Raw genomic sequence first — 14415 nt, 5'->3', positions numbered from 1 at the left:
GACACCCAATGAGTGGCCACAAGCAAATGGCTGGAAAACTACGGTCAGGCTGAACTTGCCAGTAAGTGGCATCGCAATGGCAACAGGCATTTCTATGCTCTTGATTATGCCAAGTAGAGTTCTTGGGCATTCAAAGTCTCTCACTCACTATAAGGGGATGGAAATTCATTCAATAGCCTCTGGCCAGCCTCCACAGTGTATAATGTTCTCAGCTAGACCTTTGTAAAAAGTAGCTCTGGGATCAGCAAAGAACTTGAGATCAAGATAGGTGAGTGCAGGCACCCTCCTGAACATGAAAGAATTGAAAATAGATGCTTCTTTCCTGACACGTTAAGGTTTGATGTCACATGTGGGAGAAAAGTGGACTTTAGTGACACAGGCTGTTCTCACGTGGCTGTATGGCACAAAAGCAGCAAACGCTTTAAAGCATTTTCTTGAAGAAGTACCAGTCAACCCTGATGTCCAACATTTCCTCACTCTCCCTTGATATTTACAAGGGAGTGTTCGTGGCTGGTGTGTGTGTGTGTACACAACATGTCTTACAAGCTAAGCGACTGAGGGCTCAGGCTATGCATTAAAAAACTGTACTGGGGGTAACTTGATTGGGGTGATATCTATCTTACGCTTAAATATGCGCCAGAGGGATGCCTGGGTGACTTGGTTGGTTAAGCATCAGACTTTGGCTCAAGTCATGATCTCATGGTTTGTGAATTTGAGCCCCGCATCCGCATCAGGTTTGCTGCTGTCAGCACGGAGCCTGCTTTAGATCCTCTGTCCCCTTCTCTCTCTGTCCCTCCCCATTTGAACTGTCTCTCTCTCTCTCTCAAAAAATAAACATTTCAAATAAGTAAATAGTTATGCCCTAGAAATGTCATAGATGTACCCCCAAACTGTTCTAATAGACAATCTCCCCAAAATGGATCAATTGAGTGAAAAACTGCAATGAAAACAGAATTTCCATCATGAAAGAGTTTCTGTACTAGACAGAGAAACAACAAAAGAAATACACACACAGGACTCCTCCATTTAGAGTTTCTGGTCATAGGGCACAGGCAGCTGGCTAGAATGCATTATTTGTCCATGAATTACAATGTAATGACAAAACTGGACTTACTGTTTCTTGAGTTACTTGTTTTTGTTCTTGCTTTGTAGTAATTTGTCCAGTTACTCTAGTTTCTTGTTCTTTGGCTTTGGTTGTAGAAATTACTACTTTCGGTACAAATGCTTTTTCAGTTTCTTTTCTTATCTGAAATCAATGATCAGAACAAACACTTATTGTCTCCTGATCTTGAATGGAAGTGACATAATGTTTATTAAATAGAACAAAATAGAAATTTGAAGAAAGGAGTAAAATCTTCTTTTTCTGGACCGATCACTAAATAAATTATCTCATTTGCCTTAATAGGACCACACTCCTTCTCTGCCTCAACCATAATTTATGCTGCTCAGGGGAAAAAAGGTTGACTTCAACACCATTATCTGAATTGGAGAATTGTCTTCTTTGAAAAGACTTTCAATTTTTACTAATGGATATATGGCAATACTATTCTATGCCACTTCTGTCATCTAAAGGTTGATCTTAAAGAATAGGATATTAGAATGAAAGGCCTTAGAATTTGTCCGACCCTTTTATTTTATATATGAGAAATCAAGTATGGACAATTTATAATCTGCATTCATATGTTATTTTTGCTTTGAAAACTTTCTTAATTATGATGGTTTGGAATATATCAAGACTTACTTTTCTAAAACTGAGACATTACAGGGAGAAAGTTTTACACATATCTCGGGCAAGATGTTTTCCAAATCCTTAACCTTCCAAAGGAGGCTGTTTGGATCTGGATGCCTAAGGTCTGTGTGTGGGAGCGGGGAAGCAGTTTTCCCCTTTTGCCTCTTTGCCATTCTTAGACATTATCCCTGACGTTCAGGATCTCAGGGTTTAAAGGAGACATGAAAGTTCATCTTCACAAGGTGCCCAGGTGGCTCAGCTGATTAAGTGTCTGACTCTTGATTTCAGCTTGGGTCATGAGCTCACAGTTTGTGAGTTCCAGCCCTGCATAGGGCTCTGTGCTGACAATGTGGAACCTGCTTGGGGTTCTTTCTTTCTCTCTCTCTCTCTCTCTCTCTCTCTCTCTCTCTGCCCCTCCCTACTCATGCTGTCTCTCTCTTTCTCAAAATAAATGAATAAATAAGCTTTAAAGGAAAAAAAAAAAAGAAAGTCATCTTCTCAAACCACCCAGCTGGCTCCACTGGCCGAAAGCCTTACCAATTGTTTTTTTAAAAAAAATGTATTTTCACCTGTTCGTGAGTTACGTGCACCTGCTCTTGTTTTGTCGTAATTACTTCTCTGGTTCTTGATTTTAATTCTTGCTCCTTGGCTTTATCGGCAGCCACTACTACCTTAGTTACAGCAGTCTTCTTCTCTGCCTCCTTTTTAATCTGAGTTTCAGAAGAGAAAGGAAGGAAATAGTTTCATGCACCTTATATAAAAGCTTACAATAATAAATCAGGATAAAGACATAAACGTCACACAAGAGAGGATAAGGAGGAAAGCTAGAGTGATTTTAAACTACATAAAAAAATCTATTCAAATAGGAGGTGGGAAATTATCCTCGATTTATAACACTTTTCAGCCATGAATCACATGTCACATTTGAGGTAAGTAAAAGCAAAGGTCTCTTGGGGAGGCTTAGAGAAAGGTAACGTTTGCCCTGCAATAGTGGTTTCTGTGCCTGGCTCTGCAACTGAACTCTGGATTGACGGGTCTAGAACTAAAGAAATGAATGCGCACACCTCTTTGTTCGGCTGACTTTTTGGGCCACGCTTTGCCTGTCTTGACCCAGGACCACTTTGATACTTTGAATTCCTTCTCTGGCCTCCTGTACTAACTCTCTGATGGCTAACTCCTCTGTGTTTTCCTGCCGGACACGGACCAGGTACGTCAGGTAACTTCTCTCTTGAACACCCTGGGTATCTCAGGCCATCCGTTGCTCAGAGTGTCCTAGAAACCCGGGCCACATTGGGCTCAGGGCTGTCCTCAAAATGACTGGAGCACTGGTTTGCCATGGGATCGCTGCATGCAAAGCTCGTTCTGGCTGGCCACATGCATACCTGTTCTTGAGCAGGTTGGATGTGCGTGGCAGTCGTGGTTGTCCTCTGAGCAGTCTGCTCTACAGCGCTGATGACTGGTTCTCTCACTCTGGCCATATCAACAGCAGCAACGACGGTCGCAACAGCTGCACTTTTGTCAGTTTCTTGTTTCACCTGGATTGGAAATGACCAAGTCCCTTTTTAAAATGACACACCCAGCAGCAAATACAAGAGTGCAATGGAAATGAGCTGCTCTAGTAAAGCATTCACGGGACAAGCATTTGTCATTGCCAAGAGACATAGGGCATGTACCGTTAAACCCCGTATTTTATAAAAACCTGACAGATTAGAGCCTTCATCCCCATTAAAAATGATTTCACGGGGCGCCTGGGTGGCGCAGTCGGTTAAGCGTCCGACTTCAGCCAGGTCACGATCTCGCGGTCCGGGAGTTCAAGCCCCGCGTCAGGCTCTGGGCTGATGGCTCAGAGCCTGGAGCCTGTTTCCGATTCTGTGTGTCCCTCTCTCTCTGCCCCTCCCCCGTTCATGCTCTCTCTGTCCCAAAAATAAATAAACGTTGAAAAAAAAAATGATTTCACAAAGCACGAGCCAGATTTGGTCTTCAGTTTCTGTTATGTTCCCACATGCATATGCATTTCCCCTCCAACCTCCAGAGACGGGGCTTCGTGGCAAGGTTGTGGCTGGAGAAAGCAGCCGTGAAAGGAAACAGGACAGCTCTGACAGTACCTCTGCAGCACCAGTAGCCACAGCCCCGGCCGCCAACGCAGCAGTGGCCGACACGCCGGCAGCAGCTCCCGCTCCTCCGCTGATGGTCACTTGCTCCTGGATCCCGTATCTCCCTTCCCATCTCTCTTCTGTTCTGATCTGGGTGGCGCTTGTCACCGTGGTTTCTCTCATCTCAGCCTCGGACGAAGCCACATAGCCCTCTTGCTTCCAAGGGGGAGGCACTTCGGGGCCTGTGGCCATGCTGGGTGTTGGAGTCTTCCGCATGAGTAATGGAGACTTAACAGATCGGATGGGAGACGTGGAGATCCTCCCGGCCGGAGACACGGACCTGAAAACCCAAGGGCAGAGGTCAAGAATGCCAAGACGGAGAACTCCTCCTGGGGTCATCAGATTTGAATAATGGAAGGAAAATCTGGAAGTGTTTAAGGCAGAGTTTAAAAACCTGTGCCTCAATAACCGATTCAGAGGCTAACAATGTACTTGATTGAAAGTAATGTGTTTTAAATCTCAGTAAGCCTTAATCTTATCTTCTGTAACTCCGTAAGAGAATCAGACTGAATTCTAAGCTAAAGAATTCTGTGCCCTGCCCCACCTTCTCACCATTTAAAAAAAGTCACGGCAGCAGGAGATCTTGAAAGACAGCCAAAGAAAGGACATGGTGAATATGGTAATCATAGCTCTCAATTTCTTTGCACTCTGAATTCTGGTGAGTGAGGGCATGTCAGACAGGTGTTGAACAAAGAAAGGTGTCTGTAATCAAAATGCTTGTGCAATTAATTCTAGGCTAAATACGTTGCACCTTTTTTCCTGTCCTGCTGATTTCTCATGGCTTTCACATGCCCACAGACTCTGTGAAGCTCCAGGCCAGGAGGAAGCATTCTTGGTACTCGGCTTTACAGAGCTTTTTAGGGTGTAGGCTGTGCAATGCACTTTGAAAACTGCCATTCTGGTCAAAACGTGTTGTGAACGGCTCTTCTTAATTTTCTCTGTTTACCTTCAGGCTCATTTTGTCGGACTCTGGACTTCTTTTAACATCCATGTAGCTACTGTGGTAACTGGCTGTTTTGAAATCCAAGGATCCCACAGCGTTATTATTATTATTATTATTATTATTATTATTAAATTGATAAAGTGCTTCCAAAATAGTTTTCATTGCTTTTTTTTTTGTGTATATCCAAAGTGTAATAGCATCATTTGAAGAATCTAGGTGTAAATCCTCGCATTTACGGCCAAAAAAGACAGTCCCTGGTCTTCAGCAGTAATTCTAGGGGTTGACCAATTATTTTAAGATAGTTTTCATAATTTAATCCTTGATCAATTCTTAATTTTTCCCTCTAGGTGGCAGCATTGCCTTATCATTGAATTATAACTACTACCCATAGAAAAATGTTTATAAACGCTCTCTGGCATTAAATGAAATGACTATTCTAATTAAGGTTGAAGATACAGCTGATATCTGCTCTAAATTACAGAGTAACTTAATAGTACACTAAAATATTAAACAGTTTCATGAGGAAATGTTTAGTCATTTTCTTGAAGAAGGGTTTTTCTTGGTGAAAATCAACTTACATTTTATAAATGAAGTTGTAATCAACTAAAGGGAAACCCAGGGGGACATGTCCCTATTTTAAAAGTGACTGCCTTAGAAATATAACAAAGACCAGTTTAGAATAATGTAGGGTCTACACCAACTGATGAAAAGCAAAGTGACCTGTACTTCCAAGTTTCAACCTGTGCCTTACTCTTGCTGTTCACCATAAAGTGGGCTTATTTCAAAAAGAGTTAAAGACATGATTAGTAAGACTTGAGTGATTAGCAGCAGGCTGCAGGTAAGCCCATAACTGTGGAAAATCAATGTAATTTGTGTCATTATAGGAAAGTGCTTATTTTTGCTCTTACAATAAAAAGTCATCACCTGGTCACAGCTAGATACGTGTACCTTATTCAACAAAATATGTTTGCCTTACTCTACGACAAAAATCAAGATTAAACCATTAGGCATTTTAGGAAGGAGTCTATCTTGGATAACCATTATTTGCTCCACAAATTGCTATTTTTATTTCTTATTTGAAAGCAAATTTCAGGGACCAAGTAATGGGGATTGTTATTAATGAACTGCCAGAACTGCTAAGACAGTCAAAACGCTCCATGGAATCAGGAAAGCTCTGTAATTTTCAATGACCCTTAGGCTTGGATTAAAAATATAGTGAGGTTGTTATCTCCCCCAGATATTCACATTTGGCCTGTCTTGTGATTTCATGGTGTGCAAACTCAGAGCTAGCCTGAGACAGAACACTTTATTTATTTGATAGCCAGACATGTTTTTAAAACTCAGCTTTTTGTTCAAGGCTTCATATTAGTGTTTGTCAGAACCATTAATTTTCAAAGTGGCCAATATAATAAAATTTGGAAAATATCTAGCATTTTTCATATATTTGTTGGACATGTACATTGTCTCCTGTGTGAAATGCTTGTCTTCTGTTCATTTTTTCTCATTTGTGTTGCTTATTTATTTCCTTTAAAAATTAATTTGTGGGGACAGTGCCTGGGTGGCTCAGTCAGTTAAGTATCCAACTTTGGCTGAGGTCATGACCTCACCATTCATGGGTTCCAGCCCCGCGTCGAGTCCGCACTGTCAGTGTGGAGCCTGCTGGGGATTCTCTCCCTCTTTCTCTGCCCCTCCCCCACTCACACTTTCTCTCAAAATAAATAAACTTAAAAAAATAATTTGTGGAAGCTTTTTAATGCATTTGGTACTTAGTCATTTGTCGTAAGTATTGCAAACATGCCCCCCCTAGATCTACTGCTTGCATTTTTCTTCTATATGGGGTCTTATCGAGCATCAACATATATAGTTGTTTAAGTTATGCACTGTTTCTGGCTTGTACCATTCATATTGTAGCTATAGTATATTTGATACAATACTTTTTTGGCAGAGGCAATGAAATATCTTGAGGAAGAGGCACTTCTAAAATATTTTCGCAAATGCACTGCTTGGCTTAGCAATGACCTTACTTTTGCCATACATACATTTTTATTTTTGTGTAATTGAATCTCTAAATCTATTTTTAAAAGCTCTCCCCTACAAATGTTTCCCCAAATTCTCTCATTTTTTTTAGTTTTTGTTTTTTAATTTAGCTTTTTAGTCAGGCTGAGATTTATTTTGTACATGGTTTGAGGTAGAGATTAATATTTGTTTTCTTCCAAATGGTTGGCTAATCAGGCCAGCACTCTTTTTTTTTTTTAATTTTTTTTTTTCAACGTTTATTTATTTTTGGGACAGAGAGAGACAGAGCATGAACGGGGGAGGGGCAGAGAGAGAGGGAGACACAGAATCCGAAGCAGGCTCCAGGCTCTGATCCATCAGCCCAGAGCCCGACGTGGGGCTCGAACTCACGGACCGAGAGATCATGACCTGAGCTGAAGTCGGACGCTTAACCGACTGCGCCACCCAGGCGCCCCAGGCCAGCACTCTTTATCAAGTAAAATACCCTTTCCCCCACTGACCTGAAAAGTCAGTTTGATTAAAACTGGAATTTCCAGATACTTGAATCTATTTCTAGATCTTTTGTTTTGCTTCCCTAATATGTTTTCTATTCACCTACCAATACCATACTGTTTTGATTTCAGTAACTCAAATAAGTTTGAAAATTTTTAGGTCAGCTATCTGGCTATTTTCCTTTAAAAATTTTTCTTGGCAGGGGAGTTTTCTCTACATTAAAAAAAGTCATAGGGGTGTCTAGGTGGCTCAGTTGGTTAAGTGCCCGACTCAGTTTTGGCTCAGGTCATGATCTCACGGTTGGTGAGTTCGAGCTCTGTGCTGACAGCATGGAGCCTGCTTGGGATTCTCTCTCTCTCTCTCTCTCTCTCTCTCTCTCTCTGTCTCTCTGCCCCTCCCCTGCTCATGCTCTCTCTCAAAATAAATAAATAAATATGAAAAAAAAATTTAAATCATATAAATTGGCTAAGAACACTCTTCTAATTCACTCCAAACTGTGTACATTTTTCTGATCATCATATTAAAAACTTCAGCAGGTTAAGCCAAGTTCCAAAGTTTCAAATTTGTTATGGATAATTTACACTTGATTATATAATTTCTGAGCCCCGATGATACATGCTCACTTTCTAAAATACCTCCATATTAACTAAGCATAGGAACCCATTTTATTTTCCACATAAAATGACATAAACATATGCACAATATTTAGAAGACTTTACTTATTACCAGAGCATAAGAACATTTGTATAATTATTTTCTATTTACAAGGAACCTTTAATTATCTCACTGGATCTTCACAACACACCTTGAGATCTTTCTTGTAGTGATTTTCTTTAATTTATAAATGGTATGACTAAGACCTTAAGCAAATTATTTAATTTCTTTGGCTCCACTCAACTTGCCTAACTATAAAATTAGGAATGATAATTTGTAGAAGTTGCTACGACTATTTAATGAGATAATATGTATAGAATGCCAACCAAATGTCTGATTGAGAGAAAGCGGTCAATATATAGTAGTGACTATGTCAGGTTGATTGAACATCGGGCTTCCAACCCTAAATTCTGTGCTCTTTTTATTTTGCTGCTTTCTCTTGGCCCCTAATGCAGATATTTGTTAAATGGAATACAAATAGGAATTCAGAAATGGGGTTTATAAAGTCTTCTAATTTACCTGTGGACAGTGAGGATTTGTGAAAATCGTATTCAGCTCCTTTCGGCTTACCTCCTTTATCACGTGCTACGTTTTTTATTGCTTCCTTCTATTTCTCTTCTTGCTGGATGAAACCTAATTCAAAAATGCATAGTGACTTGCTCTCCTTTGAAAGGCTTTACCTGACAGGAGACGGGGTTGGTGCCCGCACATGTCTGACCGGGGAAGGAGAGTGTCTGATGGGCGATGGGGACTGCTGTCGAGCCAGCTGTGCTTTGGCAGCAATGGAGGGTGGTGTGGGAGACCTTGACTTTGGCTTAGGAGGGATCCTGGGAGGTGTTTTATGTGGCAGCTGTTGCCCAGCGGCACCATCTATGACCATCTCAACTGTTGCAATTGATCTGGCATCAAAGTGGGCTTCAATCTTCTGTAAAAGAAGAAAACAAAGCCCGCATTGAGGAGGAATAGTTGGTGAAGCCACAATCTGAAATCGGTTTGAAAACCGATAGTATAGAAAAGTACCTTTTCAATTCGGGTCTGTCTTGTTTCTGAAATCTGAGCAGTCGAAACAATTGTCTTTGTCTTTTTAGCGGGTACTACTTCTTCACCTGTCAGAAGGGAAAGACAGGTGTTTAGCAGGGCAACCCATTTCTAAAGAGATTATGTTAATTCTGTCTATGAAGTCAGTAACATTTTCTAGGTATCTTGATGGAGAAAAATGAATAAGGTTTTGGATTTTGCGTTAATATACATCAGGTTTTAAAATGCAATATGTTCATTAATAGGTAAGAATTTACTTAGAACCGTATTTTTTCACATCCATTATTGGTCAACAATTTGAAAACACAGATGACTCAGCTGAGAGACTTTCTAGCTTCTAATGGGCTTAGTAAACAGAGATTGCTTCAATGATTATGAGCTCCTGCTTGGAATCTCAGAGACTTTTCACCCGTGTTGAAAAGCCTGATTTTCTGCTCTCAGGATCCCCAAAGCCTTCGAGGGGAGTCAGGACGGCCTCTGGCTCCACTTCCTCCTAGATCAGCACTCTCTCCTCCCTGTTACTCAGTCTCCAGCACGCACCTTGAACCAGTAATTCGGCAGTGGAAGTAGCTCTTCCAACGCTATTGGTGGCATTTACTGAATAGGTCCCGGAGTCTTCGGGGTATGCTTCTGCAATCAGTAAGCTGTAGAGGTCGCCTTCTTGTGAAATTTGAAAATCAAGGGAGCTCTGGATTTCGGCTCCGTCCCGGTAGAACTTCACCACAGGTGTAGGGATTCCGGTCACTCTCACTTGGAGTCGCACTTGGCTTCCTTGTCTCACGGTCATGCTCTGCAGTCGTTGAACAAAGTTGGGTGGTGCTGTCTCTGCTGCAGGGGGAAGGGAGGAAAATCAGCACTGCAAGCCAGGGTGCTCCCAATAGGTTATTTTTAAACGATCACAGCTCCGTTTCCAAAATGAGGCGATGACTCTCTGAACCAGAGAACCTTGACTGTCCTTGAGCCCAGCTCATGCATATGACAGCGAAAAAGGAGCCAGAAGATGGCAGAAGGCAATCCCACAACCATATTTTATTGTATTCGCTTTGTTTAGTTTGGCAGTTCTAGACCACCACAATTTTTTTTTTTTAAAAAGCCTAGATGTCATTATAACATTTTTAGAGAATATTTTGGACACATCTTCTCAACCTCACATCTAGCACTATATTAACATGTTAAAATAATTTCTGTATATTTCAGTAAGTTGCATTAAAATGAATCCCAATGGCTGTGATAAGTGTACCTGTGACTTACAGAATCATTAAATTTTAATTTAATGTTAAAAATCCTAAATTATCTCCAAATTGATTAGTATTCAAATAACCCAAATATTTACTTGCATTTAAATGTTAATGTAAATAGTGACATGATTCAATGTTAGTTAGGCTACAGAAAGGGGATTATTTGGTTAATTACACAGAAAGAAATTTTTAGGAATGTGAAGAGAGAATGGGATTAATTTTGACATGTATTTGAGTAATAAACAACCTGTCACCCTGTGAATTTTCCATTTCTGAATTTTCCGGATAAATGTTAAAGTTCACACGCGATGTTCTTGATACACCTTGTGTTTAGATCAGTAACAGTCCTATACTTGAACATGCCGGCAGTATAGTTTATTGGATAATCATATATAACGTTCCGTAGCTGGTTATGCAGGTACTGTTTCTAGCGTGTAAAGTAAGGCGATGTTTCATGTATTAATGTCTTACCAGGAAGTAAAGGATGAAGGAAAATGACAGAGGCCGTGAAGAATAGTAGTAACTTTTCCGAGGTAACTGCGTCATGCATTTGCCTTTTTCTGTGTAATGTCTACCGTGTACTATTATTAGAAATGGAAAGTAAGTGAAGCATTATTGAACTTTATAGTCGAGAGCAGTTTTCTTAAATGGGTGGTCTGTGAAGACTTGCTTCAGTATCATCTAGGAGCTTGTTAAAGCGTAAATTCTTGGTGATGTACCTGTTTCCTTAGTAGGCTTATAAACAAGGCTTTAAGCTTTTCCACTTGCTCAGAAACATGGTTTTTAATATTTCCTTAATATATTCTTGAGTGTTTAACATGTGTATAGAGGAAATGTTCTCAGCCACTTTTGTGCTGTCTTTTGAGAGGAAAATTGAATTTTACATGGCAAACAACTTTGCTATCAATTGAGCCTCCTGGGCCCCTCTCTAGATTTTAGCCACATCTACTTGTCCCTCAGTAGCTCTTCCTGGACCTCCTTTCCCGTGTGCTGGAGAGGCCCTGGGGGCAGAGCAGAGGACAGATGCGTCCCCTCCAGCCTACCTGTCACGAGAAGCTCAGCAGTACTAGTCGCTTGTCCAGATCCATTGGTGGCTCTCAGGGAGTATCTTCCACTGTTGGCTTTAGTCACGGCGGGGATCGTCAGTCTAGCGCGGCCATCGCTAAAGGAGATCTGCACGCCGGGCAGAGTGGAAGTGGAAATTGCCTGGCCATCCCTAAACCAGCTCACCTCAGGAACTGGGAAACCTGGAGCACAAATACAATTCATCTTTATGTTGGAATGGGGCTCTGCAATGTCCTCTGCTCTGTGCTGCTGTGTTGTCCTAATGGTATGAGCTCCCCAGAGTGTAAGGCCATTTAATGATGAGGAAAACCTGACAGCCACACGATGAAAGGGTCAACTTGCAGACAACGAGGAGGTCTGTGGGTTCATGTAGAGGTCAATACCTTCATTTAATAGGGAAGGAGACTGAGACCAAAAGAGGCTCAGTGATTTTTCCAAGGTCCCTCGGCCAGCAGTGGCACATGGACCATTAGAATCTCCAGCTCCTGCCCCCCTGTCCCAGGTTCTCCCTGATGCAATTTAATGGATGGCATTAAAATCATGAAAGGAATTTATAGAAGTGCAGAGCCAAGGAAACTTTGAAATAAAAAGTGACTGTTGTCCTCTTCAAAAACAAAGAGCAAAAGCAGCAAAGGGTCCGAAAGCACTGCCTAGCAAGCATGAGAGGTCAAGCCCGTCCGTGTCCGCCCTCTGTGGTTGCAGGGACACTGTCTCCTCGAACTCTCCTGCCTTTCAAATGTGTAATCAGCAAAAAACGCCAAAGTGCAGAGAGAGGCGGGTTCTCATATAAATGACACAAAGCCAAAACTAGTCTTACAGAACAACATGTATACTTGGAGTTGCAGGTAGAGAAGGCAAATTCTCTTCAATTGTCACAAATTGTGGAGCTAAGAACCACGTGTACGTGGTTTGATATTTTAAGGATAGTAACATTCTGTACATTCAGAAGGCATGAGGCAAATTCAGAGCATGGTTTATTTTATTTTATATTAAACTGTGAGGTGGAGAAAATCAAGAGAACATTTGTTTCATTGTCCTTACGTGAACCCATCTCCCACCATGACCAAGGGAATAGTTTATTTGCCTAATTCATGAATATCAAGTATCTTCAGTGCTGTTTTCCTGAGAATTTATTAGCACGGAGTGTGAAGGAATAAGAGGCTATGGGGAAGCAAGATCCCACTAACTTCATAAACAGGCAAAATTCCCACTGAAGCCAATTGTGTTCAGCTCAGTTCAAAAGTTACTGAGTGTTACAAGATAAATAAATGTATTATTGTAAAGTCAGAGTTTATCATGCGTGATGAGAAGAATGGAGTTGGAGTTGGTCTCTATATGCATACACAATGGAAAATGAAGAATGACTATAGGATATTTGTGCAGTGTAAAGGTCTTATCCAGTTAGGAAGAAGATTGCTACATAAAATAGAAAAAATGAAAGGAAAAAGAAAGGAAAAGGAAATCTTATTTTATATCTTTATTATAAGCAAAAAAGTATAAAAAGAGGGATAGTGCACCATGGAGGTGCATCAAGCTTGATTTTTAATCAATCCATATAATTTGATAGGACCAGTTACAATACTGCAGACAATATTGATTAAATAATTTTGAAATTATTTACAATGTAGTTTGTAGATTACCCTCATTTTTTTTCAGAAGACAGTAAGTCCCAGAAATCATGCATTTTTTGGAACGACCTCTAATATGAGTTATGAAGAAGAAAAAGGGGGGAAAAAACAGAAGAACTTTCTTTTAAATAAAATTCTAAAGTCAATGTTTATTTCTCTTTAATATATAGACCAGGTGGCATATACTATTTTTTGTTGTCATTTCCAAAAGATTGGAAAACCTTTTAATTCACTAGAATCACTTAATAAAGATTGAATATACAAGAATAAAATAATTAGGAGTTAGTGCAACACTGAAAGTTTTCTGCTTCTTATAAAGTCCAATGTATTGTTATTTCCCATTGTCTGGCACAGAGCAGTCAGCCCCAGGCTACTTGCCCCACATCTCCATGGCTGGCCCCCTACTGGGCTTCAGTTCTTGGCTTTCAGTCTGGCTCTGCAGCTGAACCCAAATATAGAATGACCAAATTTGGTTGTACTTAGCTGCTGGATTCTGACAGCAATTTTAATCCAATGCTAATTATTTTGCTCTGTGGAATTATAAATATGAATAAAACATTTTTAAGCCATTATATTGTCAGATTTTGTCAGTACTCTGTGAACGGTATACCCTTATAATGGCCCTCCATACAGTTGGACCAATTTTACAAAGTGGAAACATGGCTTAAACTTGGTGTCAGGTCATACAGCCAAGTTAAGGTACTGGGGAGAAGATGGACAAAAGGAAAGTGTGAAGGCGTGAGCTTACCACTAATGTGAGCCTCAAAGGTTGCGGTACTACCCTCCAGTACCACAACGCTTTGTAACGGCTGCTTAAACGTCGGTGCTTGAGTGGTCATCTTTTTAGGCACTCTGAAAAGGAACAGAAAATAAGTTAGAATGTCACAGCTAAGGGCCACTCTGGAGCTACTTTGTAATGGCAGAGACACACATTTTCAAAGAGATTGCTCGTTAGGTCGTCTGTGGGCCTAGAGTGATGGGTAGGCCTTCTCCTTTGTGGCTTGAATTTGAACATGGGCCCCTGTCTGAATTGACCTGAAGCTAACAGAGTAAGAAGTCTAAAGAGAAATGGAAAAAAATTCAGGAGAGCAGAGCAAGGAGTGTCCTCTAGTGGTCAAAGAGGGAAATTCAGTCTTACCAAACGTGGGACACCAAGGTGTGAGAAAGAGGGAAAGTTGGAATTTGTGGGGGTAGAGAAGAACAATAAAAGATGTGTGGAAAGAATAGGATGAATCTTTGCATCAGTTAAATGGTTGAGAGACAATAATTAAAAAAAAATTCCTTCCTCCCAGTATCTTTTACTCACTATATCTCCATTTATAAAGTTGACATAGTTTCAGGCAGTATTACTTCAGGAAATCTTGGTGGCTACTTAAAATAGTCACCAACACTAAAAATTTGAACTTTGCAATTCTTTCCTTACTTGGAAAGTTCTGGAAAGTCTTGTTAACTATGCAAA

At 40.6% G+C, this 14415-nt stretch overlaps 1 protein-coding gene across 1 annotated transcript in view; it reads right to left on the bottom strand.

The window, feature by feature from the left end:
- Positions 1-13795, bottom strand: part of TTN (titin) — a 274200-nt gene extending 260405 nt beyond the window's left edge. Inside the window, 9 exon segments of the mRNA XM_047870979.1 lie at positions 1115-1246; positions 2299-2439; positions 3112-3264; positions 3835-4162; positions 8668-8912; positions 9008-9093; positions 9566-9853; positions 11307-11510; positions 13705-13795. Of these exon segments, the coding sequence (XP_047726935.1) occupies positions 1115-1246; positions 2299-2439; positions 3112-3264; positions 3835-4162; positions 8668-8912; positions 9008-9093; positions 9566-9853; positions 11307-11510; positions 13705-13795 (1668 nt within the window).
- Positions 13796-14415: the final 620 nt, after the last annotated feature.

The sequence above is a fragment of the Prionailurus viverrinus genome, chromosome C1, assembly GCF_022837055.1.
Source record: "Prionailurus viverrinus isolate Anna chromosome C1, UM_Priviv_1.0, whole genome shotgun sequence".
In the NCBI taxonomy this organism is placed as follows: domain Eukaryota; kingdom Metazoa; phylum Chordata; class Mammalia; order Carnivora; family Felidae; genus Prionailurus; species Prionailurus viverrinus.
Note: the sequence above shows the minus strand (reverse complement) of the source record. Positions and strands in the feature narration are given on the sequence as shown.